We start from the raw sequence: 22028 nt of genomic DNA, 5'->3' as shown, positions 1-22028 counted from the left end.
TAAATAACACAAACATACAGTACTTGTTCTGTTCTAATACCTATAGTGAGCTGCCTACAGAGGCAGTATAGTAAGGGATCATAGGTGCAGATGATGTTCCAAAAGGTAGGTAAACTTAATTATGATGCTTGCTAAGATACCTTGTTTTTGGACAAATTACAAGTCAGCATATCAATAGATTTTATATAAATGTAAATATATGTAAATAATTCAATGCATTAATATATAAATAAATATAAAAACTCTGCATGTCTATATACTGTACAGTATAATTATATAAATGCAGTGTTTATTCCAAATACTTATTTTACCAAATATTATATATAATATATATTATTAGAAAAAGCATGTTCTTAAAATATATATATATATATTAAAATTATAATAAATAGAAATATATATTATATTATTTTGAATACTTTTTAGTATTATATTGAGCAAAACTTAATATTATGTATTTATATATTATAAATATATTTATACTCAATTATAATTACATACAAAATTCACATTTTTTCTATTTTAAAAATTAAAACATGTTATTCAATACTGAAAGGAATCAGTAAAAAGTATTTTAGTGTATTTAAAAGTTGATTATTTTCCCCAATAATTGAATGTGCAATGTGATTTTATGCATATTATCATATCAAAGTGTTAGCTAATCTGCTGGAATCCATTGTGAACCAAGCCTCCCTATGTATGCAGCTCACTAGATTTTGAAACAGAGCCACTGGGTAGGAATTCAAAAGGCCAGTGGGAAACAGGTTATTTGTGAACAATCGGCTGATCTTATAATGTGCGTTGCTAAGGTTGAGTACACTGTGACGGTTTGTTCCAGCAGATTCACTCCTGTGAATCACCTAGGAGGAGGTGAGAGAAGTTCTCCTCAGCAAAATGTCACTGTCCTTTGAGACCAGCAGCGCTGTATGGAAGTATGGCTATATATAACCCGTTTTCTAGCGCAAGACTAGAGACTTACACAGCTGAATCTTATTACAGTGGGACAGCTATAAGAGCAGAATCACTGCGTGTTGGTCAGACGTTCACTTCTCTGAATTATATAACTGGGCGAGATCTCAGCTGAAACTGCTCAGTTGTCTCTCGGCGTAGCTACCTTTCCAAAACGTGTCTCGGCTCAGTATGAGTGAGTGTGAGCGTGTGACGTTTGAGTCACTTTGCGGCTGCTGTGTAAGAGCTGTAATTATTCGACTCATGAAGGGAAGAGGAGACCTGTGGGGAGGAAGAAGTATGAAGTGACAAAGAACTGCTCTTCCAGCTGACTTACCTTAGAGCCCCGCTCGTTAAAAATAATTTCCACATCCAAAATTTTCCCAAATTGCTGTGGAGAGAAAAGGAGATGGGTAGAAAAAAAAGAAAAGAGGAGAGACAGGGGAGAGAGAAGGAGTAATTAGAACTCATCTCTTCTGCAGTTTGTCAGGAAACTTGAGCACTTGATTGAACAGAAAGCTAAAATAGTAAACCCACGGCTTTCACTATGAACACACAAGACAAACCTTCACACATCTCCTTTGCCATGACAGAGAAATGATACTGATGAACACAACTCATCAATAATGGGTTACTTTAAAAGTAACAGATTAAAACATTACTCAGTATAAAACATAACTAATTGTGTTGTCTCCCACTATTAAAACTGAAGTATTAAGTTACTTTTGCTACTTTTTCCTCACCGTTAACTGACTGAACTTGTGCTTGGGGTGGAATTCAGCAAAACAAAGTGACTGTTTCCATGAGCGAATCAATAAATCACTCATGTACTGATTACATACATACTACATTTGCCTACTATTAGTAAAGAAATATGCATATTCAGATGCAACCACTGTCTTTAAGAGTGAGGAAATGAATCAAAAATAGTATGAGTATGTTGTTCTGAATTCAGCCTGTCTTTATGAGTGAGTCAATTGACTCATTTGATAAAACAAGTGGCTGTCATTATGATGATTTTATGTGATTTTAATGTTATTTATGCAAGTATAACATTAAGTCAGCTGAACTGTTCAAAAACACTGATTCACTCAGGAAGGAAACATGACTCTTTAAATAGAGTAAATAAATGAATTGTTCACTCATTCGATTCGTTCAAAACATTAATCATTCACTCAACTGAATCAACTGATTCAGTCAATAAGACTGATTAATTCAGAAAATATTAACTTTGCATGACACACAAAAACTACAAATACATTTGATATATTTCAAAAAGTAACTCAGATCCTATGATCTAAATTTAATTGAGGGCTTTTATTTGTAGCTGCCTAATCAATTGTACTACATGAAGCACTCGGCTGGGTCGGGATTCTGGGAATGAGCAGGACAAACTGCTGATGGGAGCAAACTTCAAAAGATCACAGCAGCACCCTGCTGTGTATGCACCAGTGCTCTTTATGACACGATATGGCTTGTTATTTTCTGTGGTGTTTTTGACCGATAAAAGCTGGCCAAAGCCACTGGAGAGGGTATTTCTGGCTTGACTTATCACCAAATGCCCAACTCAATTAAAAAAAGGATAACTGGATATAGAGCAGCCATCATCACCGATGATAAACCCTATATTTGTTTATTATCTCAGTGACGAATACCATCCTCGTAATTACCTGTCACTTTGGTTATTATTTTCCAGCTATTTGCGCTTCGTTCTGTGGTTTTATCTGATTGTCATTTTCACGGCCCTCTGAAACGCCCAATCTCTAATTTTTATTCTCTAATTAGCATTAGCCATGAGGCATTGACCACTCCCTCCGAGATACGGCTTTGTCTGGAATCTTCTTTCAGACGCATATGGATTTGCAGCCTGGCTGCCCTTCGAGGAAAGAAGCCTAAACTTTCTTGGCCTTTGACTGAACGTTGCTCATACCAGTGGCCAAAAGGTGAACCCTGAAGAAACTTCGGTGGTGATAAACACCACCCTCGCTGCACGAAACACACGTTAACCTCACTCGCCTTATGCTAATCAGGATCCTGGTTAGGGAGCTCCACAACGAGACCTTGAATCAAGCAGGTTTATTTCAATAAATAAATAAACATGCCAGCGCATGCCAACGCAGGTCACCATTGCTCTAGCCGAAGGAGGAGACAGCTTCTTAAAGAAGTAATTTGGAACAGGCCTGAATAATTGGTTAGATGGAAGCAGGAGGCTGCAGGGTGCACCACTATAAATGTGTCAGTAAACATGACTGTTTATATGAAAGTGTAGGACAGCAATTAGAGCAACCGCACAAAGTGACACATGTGATAAAGGTTCTGTTTGCATTTCTCTCTTCCACTTTGGCGGTCGCTGGAGAGGAGTGACGGCCGGCCCAGAGCTCCCCGGAGGGTTAACGGTGCTTAAGCGTTCCATTTAACGTGGCCAGCTTTGGAGATCATTACGGAATGTGGCGGAATGAAAGCAAAACCTTAAGTTCCCCTAATGGGAGGAATGAAAGCAGGTTTTAATTGCTGTCTAAAATGGCTGTATTATTTCATTAAAACTAATTACCCTGTCAAGCAGGCCGCATCGGCTTCATTTCAGCACAACAGGGAAGAAATGGGCCTTCCAGGCACCTACGGCTCAATGGGATTGATTGAAGGCCCGGGTCACTAATAAGGTTAAGAAGAGCCGCCTTTCATCCGCCCAGCCATAGGGAGAACCCGAGGCAGACTGTACATGTGCATGTTTGCGGTGAGGAGGAGGCTGAGCATGCTGCTCTGATCTCACACGGGAAAAAAAGTGACGCCTCGCAGTTCATTATGGCCGGCTGTTGCTTGATCTACTGAGCTTGTTTTTTTCAGCCCAATTCAAATTCCACAGCCAAACCCAAACAGCTGCTACTTGACACGATTCCCTTCATTTGTTCAAATTAAGACGCTTTTTTTCTTCCTGCCAGAGCCAGAATCAAACGCCGGCATTTGCATCTCAGCGTGTTCACGACCGCAGACGATTAGCTCTAAACAAAGTCTGCGGACGCTAATGGTTTTAACCCACCCTAATTGGATTATGGTATTGCTGAAATATTTCCCAGGGTAGACATCCCTGGGAAAACTGAACTAATCACAGCTAGCCTCCATAGACCCCATCATCCCCATTGCCTTGCAGCAGAGAGCTTTAATAAGAGTGTAGGCCTACATGAAATTGGGATCAATGGGAGATCACAGTGCGAGACTGCTGGTGGTCCACACACTTGACAGGTTGGGAAAACGCTTCATGAGAGTCGTTTGAAGCGAGTCAGCGTTGCTGTGAAAACGGAGGGAGAGTAGTTAAAAAAGCGAGTCAGTAGTGTGACATCAAGACAGTTTTGTTTGGAAATCAAGCAGGTATAAACCCATTAGAAAACCATATGGGGCTTCTGCTCTTGTTCGAGATTCTAGGTAAATCTCTGCATTCCCTTGGGTGATCAATATTTTAGAAGATTCAAACCTCTAAGGGAAATACCGAGGGGAACAACGGTCTATTAATTCAGAATAACAAGGTACCTGTTTTAATCTAACACTAACTTCCCCAGAGCTGGGGGCCATTTTTATTGCTAGTATATACATATGCTGCATGCACTGAAGTGTAGGATCGCTCAAATCAGTGCATGGGGAGTATTATGGAAGGAGTCAGATTTTGCAAGCACAGTTTTGCATCCTCTGCGTGGAATCGCCATGGTGGTGCTTTAAAATCAATTTCATACACTAGCATTAAATCCACATACTCATCTGTATAATTGCTTTGGATGTCTTTTTCTAATTATAAAATGAGGCTCAAATAAGGTTGGGTAATGGAGCTTTTTAATCGTCGCTCTTTGTTTGACTACGGCCCAAGCCAGTGTACTCGAAAGAGGAAAAAGACTCGTAAAACGTTCTCATAATCAGCTATTCCAAATTGAATTTCCATCCTGCTAAATGGAGAAATCAGAAATGGTTTAGAATGCTGTCTTGAATTAAAAGTGAGTGTAATGAGTGTCTGTTTATCTACAATAATCAAAAGACTTAACATTGAATGATACAGGTAATTTATTTGGAGGTTTAATTTAAAATGTACTTCTGTCTTGAGAATGTCTATGAAGCAATTGGCTCTCAATTAAATCTCAAACAATTTGTGTTATTAAAGTTGTTAAAACAGGTACCTTATAGATATTTCCTCCTGCCTAATTTAATGTTATACGTTTACATCATTTATATCTATTATTTATATCTTTTTTATATCTACATTAGATATTTATTTGACCAAAAATACACTAAAAACTTATGTTTTTACCAAAGATTTTGGGGTAGCCAGTAAACCCCTCGAGTAAGTGTTTAAGGAGTCTGAAACCGTCAGTAGATGGAAATCTTCTCCCCTTGTGCTTCAGTCACTGCTCTCAGACTTGCCTTTTCTTACATTTTTTGGGACTTTAGAGGTGCGCAGTGCTTGTCCATCGCATCCTCTTCCACTAGTCTATCTATGGCATGGGATAATTGCACCCCTGGGTCCCTGAGAGACTTCACAGCAAGTTGCAGCAGTCTCCTCAGACCAACATACACACACTTGGTCACATATGTGCCTGTTTTCACATCGGAGCTGTCAGCCAACACAAACCTAATGAGGATAAACTTCTAGTTTTTAACCACAGTGAGGAGCGCTATTAATTACGTCTCCACTGGTGGGACCACTGTGTGGCTCTCTGCGCATCACATCAACGGTGGGCAGAATGGAGAAGAGCAGAGAGGAGAGGACAGCCTCTCTTAGAGAGAACAAAGAGCGTGAGGAACAGATGTTCTCAAGACTCAGCAGTCAGGCTGTACCCAGAGTCCTCCACCAGTTTAAGTGTTACTGTTTGCTATACAGTGCCCTTAGTAAACACAGACTCCGGTTTTTAACAAGCTGGGACCAACAATGTTTTTTCTCCTCCTTACAATGCAGTTGTAGCCTCCAGTAACAAGCTGCCAGTGTTTAACGCCACTCCCTTGTTGGCTGCGGTTAATTCAAAGGTATGCTAGAGTTTAACTGTACGAGTCCTTGAGTCTTAGAAAGACAGGCACAGATGTTCTTTGGGTAAAGAAAGCTGCAAGTCATTCATTAGTTTTGTTTTTTTATTCTAGCCGAGAGTACTTACATCTAAATGGATAATGGATAAAACGCTAAATAATGACCAACCATTACCGAGCCTGAAGCTGCTTTCAGTATAACAATACTTTTTTGATTGAATACCCTTGATTTAAAAAAAACAATTTTTACAGATCCCTTGTCACAAACTAAAACTAATATAATGCAGTTAAATCATTTAGCACTTTGTCATGTACTTTCTAGGCTTGGAGGGATAAAAAGAAAATTGTGAAAAATAAGAAAATACTTTGGTTAGGTTAAAATATTTGTGCTACACACTGACTATGGAAGTTTGGTGTCTAAAATTTAAATCAAATTAATTACATAACATGCCAATTAGTTAATCAAATTGATCACATATAATAACATACATTTTTCACAAATAATACATTAATATTAGCTGAGAAAAGCCTTCATATGACAATAGTTTATGACATTATGTAATAATGTAATAGTCTCTGGCTTCTGGATCAAATGACTTTTTAGAGGTGAAAAATGCAATCCAATACTTGGCCATAGCTATGCATTAAATGATGAATATACAAAACACTTTAAAATGTATTTTTTATAAAATACTACTGGCAAAATGATAATGGGTATCTTTAACTAATCTTTAACACATGGTCATATGAACAAGAATTTAAGTCTTACAGTTAGTAGTAAGCTATACGTGTTTGATTTACTAAAATGAACTCATTCAGTAGAGTCATTTGTTCGGGAAGTAGACTACACTGATTGAACTGTATGTTTTTTTAATTAATTAAAAAATGGATCATATGATTAATTTGATTTCAGATCTGGCTACACTGCTCGCACTGTACTGTATATTTCTGATTCACTAAAAAAATGGCTCATACAATTCATTCACCTAGGAATCGGAATACACTGGTTACACTGTACGCATTCTTTTGTTAAAAAAAATAAATCTCATAAGATTAATTTGTTCAGAAATTGGACTACACTTGCCACACTAGGTAACTCAAATTAAAAAGTTAAATTGACAGCCCTAGTTTAGTCCCACCAATGCCAAATTTTAGAGGAGGGAAAAAAACAGACTACAGCTACAGTATCTAAAGAGGTTTTGCACTGTTGCATATAAGATCAATGTTCTTGTCAGAGTTGAAACAGGATTGATGATCAGGCCTTCCTCTGAGATACAACCTGCTGCCATCTGGCCAAGGCCTGAGACTCACCCCGAACATTTGCCGGAGGTCTGGGTCACGGAAGCGGAAGGGAATGTTGGAGACGTGTAACCGTTTGGGCTGCTGCTTCTCCGAAGAGTCTGAGGGCTGGAGCTGGAGCTGAAGCTGCTGAGAGCCGTCTGTCTGCACCACATCGTCTGCTTGCTGAAATACACACAAGCACAGACCTGTTAGTTCCTACCTCAAATGCCGTCACAGCCTGGAAAAAGTGCAGCGGGCAACGGTTACTGGACGGTGAGGGGGTGGGTTAGCAGGGGGAGACCAGGGCATGCTGGTGGCATATTACAAATCCCCTATACTCTGCTAACACTTGTATGTGGCGGTGAAGATTAAGGAAGCTGTCAAGAAGTGTGGATACAGATTTAAAAGAAAAAACCCCCCCAGAGAATGTAGTTACTGAGCAGACGCCTATAAAGACCTGAGGGAGAACAGAAGAGGGAGAGAGAAAGTAAGCGTAAAGATGGTGTGCTCATCTGTCCATCATGTGGAGGAAATGGTAGTGACACAGCTGTGCTCAAGGATGGACTGCTGTCCGTGACACACATTCATCTTTCACCTCACAAGCCGTGACGCTACAGCCTTCATCCCATTCTCACTAATTCTCTCGCTGTTCTCTGAGCTTCACAAGACCTCATCTGAACAGACTCCGAACAGACACCAGACAGCCAATATTAATTGTTAAACATTATTGCAAGTTTCCAAGATCAGAACAAATTTGTAGTTGTTTAACTGTTTGCTTTTAAAAAAATTAAAAATATGTTTATCTACACCTATAAATCAGAAGAGAAGTTATAGACTGTAAATTCAATCATATCAAAAATTATGAAACAATACAGAAATAAACGCTATGCATCTCTATTGAATAGATTTTTCAATCATTTTTTACATACTAAGCGTGCTTTCTTGTATTTCATGTACATAGTTAATTATAATAAGTGGGCTGGACAAATTCCCCCTCATTAGGCACAAAACACACAAGAGATATGAATCATAGAAGATGGCAATATATCATGTATTAGGTAATGAAGATATAATGAGATATCTATCACTCCATCCCTTTTCGCTGACACCCTGACAGAGAAAAATAGAGGAAAAAGGTGAAGTAAATGCAATTATGTAGACACAGTTAAGAACATAATACCAACTCAAATGCAAAAGATTTGGACCTGCAAGGCGTTCATTTTTTCACTCATTACAGAGAGAAGGTGAAAAATAGCATGATAAAATATCAGCTGAAATGAGATTTTAAAGTTTAACTCACTGAACAAAATCATTATTGCAGAGGACATATGTCTTTATAGGGGAAATTACACCAGTAACATGACAGAAGTGACTTTACATTTCTATGGGTCTCAGAGATGTATCCTTTTTGCAATTAACAGAAAGATATAATAAACCACGTAGACAAACGTCTTTACATCTTTTGTGCTTATCTAATATTTATTCAAGCAACCTCACTGAAAGAAAAATGTTTATTTTAACTGTACAGTAGCTACAGCATGATGAGCTCTACCAAAGGCAATTTTCAGGGGAAAAAAACATAAACCCAAGAGTAAAAATATTTATGTTGTTTTGAAAAAAATGTTTCAGTGTTTATTTTGTCCATACAATTAAAGTCAATGGGGTTCAATTAAAATATTTAAAATGTGTGCTTTAAAGAAGAAATAAGGTCATACAGGTCTGGAATGCATATGAGTAAATGATGACAGAATATTAATTTTTGGGTGAAATATCCTTTATGGGTAGGAGTGAAGGTTCTCGCTCTTAAAATGTACATTTACTCTAATTTAAAAAAGCACCTTTGTGCATAAAAGAGACACCTCTGTGTCTTAGTTGGGAACAATGAAGGCAAGTTTGAACTCTTGCTACAGGTTATTCAGTATAACAACAATGAATCCCTATGAACCATTAAATGTCGAGGGTCACCAACTTCTGCCTTGTCCATCTGACAACTTCCTCATCTTCTCTAATGCACAGTCTCTCCCAATGGGCTCTCCGGGGTCTCTGTGAGAGGACACCGTGTTTACCAGCACATTGGCAGTATCAATCATTGCAGCTATGTAGACAGTCAAGCCCTGTTAAGATAAAGCACACGGGTCGGCTCTGGATCCACACAGCCTGTCGTCCTGCCCCTTGTGTATGCCGCCCGAGGTCGGCGAGCAGCGGAGGCCCGTAGCCCCTGCCTGATGGTGGTAGATGGAAAGCCGAGCAGATGGATAGGCAAGCAGAGGTGCAATTACCCCCTGGTGCCCCCGCTCCCTAGGCTATACCTCTTCCCGCTCCCTCATCCTCATCCATCACGCCGGTGCCATTGGTCATTCACATGCTCTGTCTGCAGTCGCTCTGGAGAGAGCCGCACTATCTATCATGTCTAACAGGTGAGCTGTGTGACGGCGCAGACTCACCCATTACCGACCGGCGGAGCGTGACCTCTGAGAGTCTCCAATTCCTTGCTCTGCCCAACGAAGTGCTGGAGCGAAGGATGAGGGCTTTGATTTGCTTACTTTATGGAAACACATATTGACTAGGTCTTCTCAGATGCAAGTCATCATGTAGTACGCTGCGCAGCGAGTAACAGACAGTGATAAAATGAAGAGAAATCGCAGGGCTGCTTCGCATTCGTCTTGCACGCTTTGCTTAAAAAGAGGGCAATTGTTCCGCCATAAGAAGCGCTTTGTATAACACACAGTCCTGCTCACTCACTCTCGACAAGAACGATATAATCTCTCTGGCATTATTCGGAGCACTTCCATGCTCTTGAGCGTGGCGGCTTGGAGAGCTCTTCTCTGGAGGAGTTGACACCAGGCCAGGAGAGGGAGAGGAGAGGTAAGCGTTCGAGACTCCGCACTCCAGGTTTGGATCTAATTATCTCATCGTCACCGCTAAGCAGCCATCTACAGGGGGTTCGTCTGCGCAATTTGCCTTTTAATTTGTGTTAATTGCATGTTAATTATATTGCAGCTAGCATGGGCTGCATCTGTCTCTTTCAGAGACAAGGTTTCAGAGGGCTTTGCGCTCCCAAATTCCACAGACGAGGTGAAAAGTAATTAAAAGTGTTCGGCGTTTGAGGCAGAGGCAAACTCCCTGCTCACTCGGGTTGCCAGGTCATCCTCAGGAGGACGTTGCGAGATGTACGGAGTATTATTTGATGTCTTTTTTTGTAAATGCAGATGGACTATGACCCTCTCTCCAGCACTCCATTTACCAGGATGACAACGGGGAGGAACTAAGCAACATTGCATTAGGGTCCCAGAATGTGCATCCTGCCAAAAAATCTAATAGTAAATCCATATGGGAGGATTTTATGCTCAGCTAAGAAAAGTTCCCCAAATGAACCCCAAGTAGGTATATTACTCCCTCTAAAGGTTTAACAGTCAATTATCACAACTGAAGTTAGGAATGTTACATAACAGTGTTCAATTTGCCAGGGTCTGGGATTAAGCATGCCAAATGATTTACTGAATGACAAATGTGGACTATTTATCGCTCTGACATACTCTCTCCAGCACAATTCCAGTAAACATGCATCATATCAAGCTAAAATCAATTGTTCCTGGACCTGCATGCAACCTGAAAACAAATGCTAACTGTTTGAACTAAAAGAGTTCATTAAACTAAAAAAGTTTTCAGAGTGTCTGCTGAAAATATAAAAGTAAAAACTTTTACTTTGAGATCTATCTATCTGTATTTTTTAAGTTTATGTATACAATAATTAGTTTAATATAAGTTTAATTAAATATTAGGCCTAAGTTTAATAATAATATATAATAATAAGTTTAATTAAAAGTAATAAAATAATAATAAATTGTAACATTTTGCTTTAGTACAATGGCAGCATGAAAGCCAATCAATTACATTTTTGTAATTACAATTTTAATATACTGTATGTCTTTATAATATCACACCCAATATTTCCTTCACACAGTATAAACGTGATTTTATACACACAAATATATTGCTGCCTTCATATATACAGTAGATCCCTCAAAAAGAGATTATCATATTTGATGGCCCATGGAATCAAGCTTGAAAACCCCTGCCCTATAAAGTGGATCATCTCTTCTCCTTTGTGTTTTTCTGCTAGACTTCCCTAACGCTGGACTACACTCATTCCATACATCCGATGCACTTCTTATTTCCATTCCTGTTGTAGAAGAGCAACTTCCCTGCACTTCATATTCAGCAAGGAATGGAGCAGCCAAGCAGCACAAGAAATAATTGCCTGAACATTATCATACACCACCACATTGGACCTTAATGCCAAGCCCCGTCCCCTACCGCAACGTCACAGAAGGCTCATGTTTGCACACATTCGCGTGTGCCCGTGTTTTTATGTGTGGTTGGGTGGGGAATGAGTCCTGCTAAATCGTTTCTATTGCCGTACTCATTCAGTGTTATCTGCAAATCACTTTCAAAGTGCTCAGCTCAGCACTTCCCCCCTTCAGAATGCCCCTACAACCACATAATTGAAACTATCTGATTGGAAAGCTGCCAAGCAGGTAGATTACATCCGATTAGGGCCAAACCTGCGCTTCACTTAAAGGGATTAGCTTGAGCCGCTTTATATTTTTTTGTTCTTCTACACTTCTGCCATTCTCCGATCCCATCATCTCTCCCTTCCACAGAGATAAAAAAAAATACAAACCGTCACCTGCCATCTAGAAAGAAGACACTGGCCTTTCAGTCTTGTGCAAAGCTCTAATTAATTAGACAAGGTAATGTGACTCGCAACAGGTTTAGCAGGTAACAAATACAGAGGCTTAAAGAGCGCTTATACCTGCAGTATTATTATCAATGGCACAGTAAAAACTACTCAGGGAAGGCGGCCAAGAATAAGTGCAGGAATAAATGGCATATCCTTAATAACATAACATCACGCTCCTTTGAGCAGTATGGCTGTGTTTGAGCACGTTGCAAATCAGAGTTTAGACAATCCCACCCAAGGCAATATGACAGCCGTAGTGGAAAACTGTTAGCACGTACCCTAAAGAGAGGTAAGTAGTCTTTTATTGCTGAGTTACCGAGCATCTAGAGTCTGTGCTGTTGTGATGATGTGATCTGATATGTGATCTGATGTGATTACAGTCCACTCTCTGAGGTGTAGTGTTCCTTCTTTGCTAATGATCCTCCGCGGGGAGAGAGAAAAGAGGGAGAAAGGGAGAATTTCCCTGCTGGGTTAGGCCAGAGTGACAGTTTAAGTACATCCTCCAATCGAGCCGTAGATTAGCCCAGCCAGAGCTCAGGTGCCTTTACAGGGCCTGTCAGCATCGCTTCTCAGTGATCTGCTGAGCGTGGGATTATAACTATTTCCTCTAAACCACACCACCTCAGAGCTTTACACATATCCCAATCAGAAAGAGAAAAAGATTGAATTTTTCACCCCCCTCCGAAGGCCAGGAAGACCTTGTACTTCTTTTTGCATTGAAGAAAAGTTTTATACTTTTTAATTTCTCTTTCCCACCTTTCTCTTATGCCCTTTCACTGGCTGTCTCATTTTACTCCCTTGTTCCCTATGACGTGAATTAGCAAAGGTCTTTACATCTGCATCATAAAATATAATCAATGTAGCTAATGTTAAATATCTTGAAATAAAGTAACTTAGCTACAATAACAACAACAACAGTAACTATTAGATACTGTATTTAGCTGCTTACCTACATACTTAAATTGGTAGACAAAGTTGAGACACATTGGGCCAAACTGTCCAACATTTCCGACAACAATTCCAGTCACTATAGTGACTCGCCAATGATCAAATCTCGTATTTTACAAGGCCAACAGTATAGGGGTCATGTAAAGGATGCGTGTCAAACCCCGAATCCAGCCCTATATATAACATCTAATAAAATCTAAGTGCTAAAATAAAATAAAATAAAATAAAATTAAAAACTCCCGGAATCCTATCCTTCTGCTTTTTTCCATTTATTTCCTCCAAGTGTAAGTGTATGTGTTAATCAAAGGTCTATAGGAACTAAGAAAGGGTAGCACAAACAGACAAGACACAACCTACCCACGGGACAGGGTCTAAGGACACTCTCTACTCTTAGAGTTTCTTTTATTTCATCATGTGCTTGTCATATGCTCAGATAGAGCACTTGGGTAGCACTTGTTAAGTGGTCCATTGAGACGTTTGTGATATTGTTAGCCATGGTAAATGGCTCCATGGGGTTTAAGATATGGAGCCATGTGAATGCCATGGATTAAAGCTTGATAAAATGGAGAGAGAAAGCAGAAGAACTATTTAAATGGAGAAGGATGATTTTTCTCTCAATGTCTCTTATTTTGTCCTATGCTTTTATCTTTGCTTGCGCTAGCTTCTTTTCATTCCAAACTCTTCTATTTCCTAGCCCCAATTTCTCTTTATCTCAGTCTGTCAGAAAGTAGAAATGTTATAAATTGGATGTTGTAGTCTGATTAAAAGTAAAAAGTAATTCAAAAATGAATAAAAATGTCCTGTTCATGGGGTACTAATTTAAACTTTTGCCACATGCTAATGGTTTATAAAACTGTAATTTGTATTTTTTTTAAATAGAAAAATATATTTTTGTCTCAGTGGGATTGTTTTTGTGAAATAACAGTTTTTTTCTATCAACACCTTACACTAGATAAGACATGATTACATTGTGATTTTGATACTCGTGTGACTCATATGGAATTCTAAGTAAAGTAAAATAAAAAAATAAAATCCCAATCAAATAATAAAATAAAATAATAAAATAAAATAAAATAAACATTTCATGCCTGCATGCTGTATTTGCACTCACTGGTATGCTGCTAGTCCCTGTGAGGGACGGCGTGCTGCTGTCAGTGCCAGGTGGCTCGCTGTGTGTCTGTGTGGGTGTGTAGATAGTGAGGGCTGCGGCGTGCTCAGGGACCGGACTGGGCCCCGTGTAGTCCTGCCCAGGGTGGGTGTATTCGCCAGGCAACCCATTCTGAGGTGGAGGGGGAGGATACTGCGCTGGAGCGTACGGCTGAGCCATGGCTTCTGGGGGAGCTGGGGCCTCCTGGTTACCCTGAAAAGAAAGGAGGAGGGAGATTTTATCAGTTTTATTCTTACATATCTCATTCTAATCCAGTTTTTCTGGCTCTTCAAGGAACAATGCCTGCAATGAGATGTGACAAGAGCGATCATCATAAGAGCCCCGAATGCCTGGGTCGTGATAACACATGATAGGAGAGAATGGGTCCTAATTCCATGATAATGGCAGAACAACTACTGTACCTGACAATCTGAACCTGAATCATATACCACGATAAGCCTCAGATATTAAAACCCCTTATAGTGATTAAATCCAAGCACTGATATTGATCCCTGTTCCTGCTGCTGAGAGGAATCAGCCCCATACACTTTTTCACCTTTAAGTCCCCATGAAATCAAAATTAAAGTTTTTTGGGTGTTAGTATCAATATGTTAGTCTTAAGGTTATCTATAAGGCAGTGTGCTCCAAAACAGTGACACAATTTGCATTTAGAAGATATAAGCATTCTAAGCTTGCAGTTCGTCACTTCCGCCAAAAAGGCTCAATGATTTTTTTGACGTCACATCGTACTTCAGCTTCTCATCAAACTTTCTGTCCAATCAAATGCTCTCTAGAATCCGAAGCGCCCGCCCCCTACACTATAAAATAGACGCTGAAGCCGCGGCTGAATTCGGTCACTTGTCCACAGAATTAGTATTTTCTGTACAGTGAATGGCATGTAGTGCACTATATAGGGGACAGGGAACGATTCAAACAGTGTAAATATGCTTTCCATTGAGGAAAAAGAGAAGTCTGGTTTTGCGCTGTGTCACGCTAACCACCGCACTCACACTGCTCCAGTCCAGAGACACGATAGCACGGAGCGGATCACATGCGCGAGTCGGCGCAGACCACAAAATGTATCGGAGCTATTTGAATTCTACACAGAATGCTATATTTTATAGCAATATGGATGAGATTGTTGCTGACATACCCTGTCAAATGCGGCTTTACGGAGCACAATGGCTCTGAACGGCTCTAGCCCAAGCTGTGATATAAACGAACGCTATTGGCTACTTTAAAAAGGGGCGGGGCTGCTTGATATGTCCCGCCCTGTCTTCCTATTTCAGTTAAAATGACGTCAACACATAGAGTAATGCTGCGTGTTTCTAAGCATTCCAGGGGACCTTTAATAGTACGACTAATATATGTTATTCAAATTTGTTAAGTGTTAAAAGAAGAGAGAAGAATATTCAAATAATTTTATACAGCAACAGGTCATAGTGGCTACTGTACAACTTTCAAACTCCAAAAATAACCAAACACCAGCATAATAGCACCATAAAAGTAGCCCGAATTACTTGTGCTCTGTATTCAAAGTCTTCTAAAGCCGTACAATAGATTATGATTAAATTATTTGCTGATAATTCTGACCTCCAGAACTCCAGAGCCTCTCTGAACTGAGTTTTAAGGAAGTCAAATTTTCTTTAGTTCTGTCAGGACCACTATCGTCAGAATGATAGATACTTAGCATAAAGTTTGGTTTGGCGGTATGGTTCTGTTCTGGGCAAAAAACCTCCTTGCCCATCCATGCAGCCTGTCATGAATGAGCAGGGAGAGCAGCAATAATAACCCCCCCAGGGTTAACAGAACAGAACAAGGCAGATATCATTAATGTACTCAATGATATTTAAGTGTAACACTTTATTCAAGATAAAGGAGTCTGATTAGCAAGGAATATCAGAAAGCTAAGTCCTGACTGTGGCGAAAGGTGGAGCTGGGGATGGAGGAGGGTAATTTGCTCCGAAGCAAGCTGAAAAGCTGCTGAATAATACTGAATACAGCTCATATAGGAATGCCGCGATAGGTGTCGTATTCCTATAGGTAGATGTGATCAGCTGAGAATCAGCTGATGCAAGCTTGACTCACATGGCCTGCCAGAACTAACGCTAAAACTTAATTTGTATGGAAAAAAATATTACATGAAGATTCATCAAAATTCTCCTTTTGTGAAGAAAAAGAAGAAGAGAAAAGCATTTGCAACAAGACTAGGGTGAGTAAATGACTGAATTGTAATATTTGGCTGAACTGTTCCTTCAAGTGAAGTTAAGCATGATTTTTCTTTGTCTTATCAGAGAAAAGCAGCAGCATCAGAGATGCGTGGGGTCCCGGCTGCTGAATGGCTTTATCTGGGCCCTATCATATCAGCTCTCAGAGAACATTACAAGACTGCTTGATCAAGGCAACAAACTTACTTTATAGAGCAGCGCTCGATAGATTTGCAGCCCGAGTGACAGGGTTCTAAATTGCTCTCTTGGCAAGCAGCATGTGCGAGATCAATTAACTGATAAATTTTTGATTATAACCTTTGATTTAAATTACAGGTTTCTAATACAAGCTGCTGTTTCCCATTTTCATGGCCTCTCACGTCTTTTCCCTTATATTCACCTCCCTCTGTTTCACTCATTCTGTCTCACTTATGCGCTTTCTCTTGCTCTCTGTCTCTGTGATGGAATTAAATGAGTATCTACCCCCTCATTTAGGTCTCTGTGTGAAGAGGTGTCTTTCTTTCGCTCTGTGTATCAGCATGTAAATTAATGTGCTTTTTCTTTCTTCTCATCCATTTCTCTCCACTGAAGAGGATGCAAATGAGATTCTTTACTCTGTTGCTTTCTCGCTCATTTTGAGTCACCGAAGAACGAACACAATGTTTTCTAATCTTATCAGCGAACATTAGGATGTGGCGACGCGTCATTTTTCTCTCTTTCTCTGACAGGTGTCATCATTTGTGCTGGTGGAGACTGGCTTGGTGACTGTTCTTGAAGTGCAGTTTAAAGGCCCAATGAACAAAACTGCTTGATGGGCACAGTTTTCTGTCCTGAGTTGACGTATTTCCTGTTCAGACAGGAAGTTTGGGCAGGACATATAGAAGGGATTTTAACTTTTTCAGAAAGTCATTAAAAATTATTAGTATACAAAATAATATAATCATATTTATTTAAAAAAATAAAATAAATTTTGGGAGCGTGTGTGTTGTGAGATGATGAGAGATGAGAAGTACTAATTTGGACATAATGCAGGTGTGCTAGCGTGTTAACGTGCAAGGGCTAATCTCTCAGGCAGTGTACTGTGTGTGTGTGTTATGACAGAGGAGGGCTACTCTCTGGGGCAGAGTGCTGTTGTCAGCACAGGTGCAACTGGGTCATCAGTACAAAGTATATTGTGTGTTTTTGGGTAAATGTGTGTTTGTGTATTGTATGTGTCTGAATCTTGCTATATAAAAGCTGCTTACCCCGAGGGACTCATATCAATGTATTAATCTTATACAAATGTATGACCTTGGAGTTTGACCCCATCCTGAGAGCTCATGGCAAAGAGAGGCAATAACAGCTCCTTTAACCAACCTTTGGGTAATGGGATCTCTCTTGCACTTACTGTGCCTGCTCCTTAATTAATCAAAATTTGATGATCTTAAAAAAAAACAAAAAAAAAACAACAGGCACCCCTGGACACAAACGACTTCCTGTTTGGAACCACGCAAGTATTTTGCACAGACGATAACATTCCTAATTAATACTGAATATGAATTGAAAAAGCAAACAAAATGCAGAATTGCATTTTAATTTAATAGAATTAAAATGAATTGAAATTGTGAAAAAATTCAAATTCTTTCTTTGAAATTATTTTATAAAAATGAAATTATTAAAAATTATTATAATAGGATGATTAAAATTAATAAAAAATATAAGTCTGTGGTGCTTGAGAGCTGTTGGCTCTTGAGGACCCATGTTTGAGTACATCCGATGGTCATTTCCCAATCCCATTCCCTCAAATTCCTGTCTTTCTCAATTGTCCTATAATATGGGCTAAAAGGCCCATAAATAAAATTACAAAAAGAGAAAATATCAGCAGAATTTCATCTCCTCCGACTTTTCAAACGCTGTCCATTACAGAAGGCCAATGAAGAGTCGTAGGAAACTCAGACCCTTTCTTTCCCATTTCTACTTGATTGTTATTAACCTTTTTTCACTGACTAAGCAGCATTAGGCAGCAGCAGCAGCTTTGGCTGGGGAGGGATGCAGTTTAATAGAAGTGGGGAGAAATGCATTAATGTAAATGTAGTGGAAACAATGAGAGGCCTGGCCATTGACATGTTGGCAAACAAATGAGGCTGTCCTCTCAATTAGAGTCAATGCTCCATTATCCAAATGAAAAACGCACTCGTCTGTGGCCGAACGCACGACGGACAGGCGTGGAGGGGTGAGAAGGAGTGAGGAATAAGAAAGGCGGAATTTTATTACTTCTTAGTTCTTTCTATCTGTTTGCACTTTCTTACACGTGTCTCGGAGTTCCAGGAGCTCAAACCGAGACACTGACGCAACATGCAGTGTGCTAAGCATCGATGTACAGTTCTGTTTTGATGAAACATGTACAGTTTGATACACAAACACACAAGCCCGTGCATGCAACTTCAGTTACATGGGGCGCTGAACTCAAGTTTTGACAAGTGCGGGTGTTCTATTGATTAGATGTGGAAGTTTGTCTCTCTCGGTCTGCATTTCCGTCCATCTAACACTGCATCTCTTGCTTTCATCTCACTCCTCAAGTTGCACCACCCAGGCCGTGTCTGACTCTCTCCTAGTCAGACTGAGGAAAAAGAGTGAGGCAGTCCATAGCCTGGGGTGGATATTGTAATTCACTAAAACATTAAGCAGTATTGATGCAGCCCCCCATTTCAAAGCGCCAATGGGGGTGAGGTCTGTCCAGCGACCTGAAAAACAGTAGACAAGCCTGACAGGGAGGGGTGGTCTTCACTCTATCTTGGGATGTGGGCAGAAAGCAAGGTGGGGGGATCCGGGTGAGGTGCTCGCACACCCATAAAGTCTGCCGGAAATGGCTTTCGCTTGAAATCACCTTATTATTACCATGTGTGTTGACTCCGTGCTATGAAATATTCAGCGAGCTAAATGGATGAGTAAGCCACATTTTCCGAAGATAAGATGAAGGATAGGGAACAGCTTCCTTTGCATCTGGTGGGCTATGAGGCGGATGAAACAGTCAGTAATCCAGCCTCACATTCTCAACGTGTTTTTTCCGGCTCTTGCACCTGCAAACAACATAATGTGTTTTGTTTCCTCGTTTTTACACCTGTGCTGAAGGTGTTTGGTCTCTAAACCCGCCTGGCCTTTGTTTTTTGTTGTTTCTATATGCATTAGTTTTTTTTTTTCTGGAAGGTTAAGCCAAAATGACCTAAGAGAGCTGACGCCCGATTAGCTCCCATTAGATCCGCCTGCGGTCACAGAGAGCTTGAGTGATGACCTGAGCTTGTACTGTACTTCACCACAGACGCCGAGAGGATGTGCGGTAAAACTGAACCTCTGGGACTGTCCGTCATCGCAGCGGTCAGAGAGTGGCCACTACATGATGTGAGGTTACGGAGAGATGAGAGAGACAGATGAGAGAGAAAAGGTGTGGTGAAATGTCTGAAGTCAGTTGAAAGAGTTCCTCAGAACTTGATTCAGTTGAGAAGCCTTTTAAATTCTAATGGAATTCCTGCTAATATGATAAATTAATTTACTTTAACAAATGCAGAATTTAAGATCATCATCCAGTAACAGCCAAGCCTTGTACTTAATATTATGTTTTATAATATTATATCTTATATTTAACTTGAAAAGGAAAGTTTGTCAATATAAACTTTGAATGTTGCTGTGATAAACATGTTTGAAAAGTTTAAAAAGCCTTGAAGTTTGAAGGTTATAAGGGAAGATAGCTAGATAGTATAATATAATAGCTTATTTTCTTTTAAACTGAAACGAGACAGACAGACATCATCATGTTAAAATAATATGAATGTCAGTTTAGTAAATTTCTACTTCTGTCAATTCAAATTTCATTTACAATTCAAATTGACTCTCAATGAATTCAAATTGAGAGTCAATTCTTAAATTCAGATTTTGTCCAACTCTACTGTACATTACAGCAATGCTGAAAAGCCGTCAGCACCATGGACAGCTCCCATGATGCACTGGGTGAGAGGGAACAAAAGCTTGCTGTAACATCAGAGATCTGACCTCTCTGTGTCTTATCACACATTTAATATTCCTATATGAGTCTACACACTGAATAACAACAATTCTGTTCACATATCTCTCATCCTACATCATATAGTCAAACCTGACATGATTTAAAAATAGCTATTACTATTATGAGAAGTGCCAAACCACACAGGAAATACATACAGGCTTCATATAGGGAAGCCAAAACAAATCATTCATCCTTCATCTTACATGGGCAGACTACGAGACTGAACTGAGAACGATGCAGGGCCATGAAGAGGAGAAATATCACTGGCTATGTGGTTTTGTTTTTGATAAACTTAAATCAGAAATTGATATTTAATACAGCCCTTCACTGCGGCAGCTTTTATTTAATCAGTGCCCTTTCCACATCGTTCTGTGGAATGAGACTCCGATAGCTTATAAATGTGAAAGACAGAAACGAGAGTGCGAGTGTGAGAGAGAACCGAAGGAGGAGAGAGAAAGATCTCCATCGATATGACTGAAGCCATGCCACACTAAAAACATCCCTCGATCCTTGCTGTCAAATTGCACCCGTAAATGATTTCCGCGATGAGCTAAATGGTATTATCCACCCCCAACCCCTATTCCTCCACCCTCCGCCAGCCTCAGAGCCCCAGCCGATGCTCGCTAAATTAATTTATTTCCTTCCCAATGGGCAGAGTGAGTGGGGCATCCTAGTCATTCAAGCCAGGATTTAACCCTTAGCCTTACCACCGGGACCACAAACAGCCACTCCACAGGTTGCAAGACGAATGGAGCCCAAGATTGGCAATAACTCAAGACCTTCCATCAGTTCCAAAGGGAAGCCTTATGCAATTTTTGATCAACGCTGTTGGTAAATGCTTGCGAAAGCTCGACACAAACACTGGAAGGAATAAAAATCCTCAGTGGAGCAAATCACGAATGCTCAGATCTCCGATTGAACTTTGAGATGTTTTGCGAGTTGGACAGGTGTGTAAGTAACTGTCACCAGACCAGCGAGGATAGAAGACGCCGCTACATCATGAACTACACTAATGTGACCACAGAACAAAACAGGACATTTTAATATGAATACTGCCTCAAACACACACACTCACGCACGCACGCACGCACGCACGCACGCACGCACGCACGCACGCATACATTCACAAGTCCTTATATTTAGAACATTTAACACTCAAGGATAGACAAAACATCTTCGTTTCCATATTTGCATACTCCCTATAATGGCTGAAACTGAACAAAATTTGCCTGCCAGTTCCACATGTTGTATTTAGTTTTGAAAACGGCTTGGTTTTGCAATAGACATTAGGTTTATCTTAAATAATTTGAATTACACACACACACACACACACACACACACACACACACACATATATATATACAGTGGGGAAAAAAAGTATTTAGTCAGCCACCAATTGTGCAAGTTCTCCCACTTAAAAAGATGAGAGAGGCCTGTAATTTTCATCATAGGTATACCTCAACTATGAGAGACAAAATGAGAAGAAAAAAAATCCAGAAAATCACATTGTACGATTTTTAAAGAATTTATTTGCAAATTATGGTGGAAAATAAGTATTTGGTCAATAACAAAATTTCATCTCAATACTTTGTTTATATACCCTTTGCTGGCAATGACAGAGGTCAAACGTTTTCTGTAAGTCTTCACAAGGTTTTCACACACTGTTGCTGGTATTTTGGCCCATTCCTCCATGCAGATCTCCTCTAGAGCAGT

General features: G+C 39.9%; 1 protein-coding gene across 4 annotated transcripts in view; it reads right to left on the bottom strand.

The window, feature by feature from the left end:
• LOC107581581 (RNA binding protein fox-1 homolog 3-like) overlaps positions 1 to 22028 on the bottom strand; it is a 396539-nt gene that overhangs the window by 33797 nt on the left and 340714 nt on the right. For all 4 annotated transcript variants that reach the window (XM_016267198.1, XM_016267196.1, XM_016267199.1 and 1 more), the window contains 3 exons: positions 14034 to 14282; positions 7261 to 7413; positions 1286 to 1339 (listed from right to left, as the gene is read on the bottom strand). In XM_016267198.1, coding sequence (XP_016122684.1) covers positions 1286 to 1339; positions 7261 to 7413; positions 14034 to 14282 — 456 coding nt within the window. The remainder of the gene's footprint in view (positions 1 to 1285; positions 1340 to 7260; positions 7414 to 14033; positions 14283 to 22028) is intronic.

Source organism: Sinocyclocheilus grahami, unplaced genomic scaffold (assembly GCF_001515645.1).
Source record: "Sinocyclocheilus grahami isolate Dianchi unplaced genomic scaffold, SAMN03320097.WGS_v1.1 scaffold36.1, whole genome shotgun sequence".
Classification (NCBI taxonomy): Eukaryota; Metazoa; Chordata; class Actinopteri; order Cypriniformes; family Cyprinidae; genus Sinocyclocheilus; species Sinocyclocheilus grahami.
Note: the sequence above shows the minus strand (reverse complement) of the source record. Positions and strands in the feature narration are given on the sequence as shown.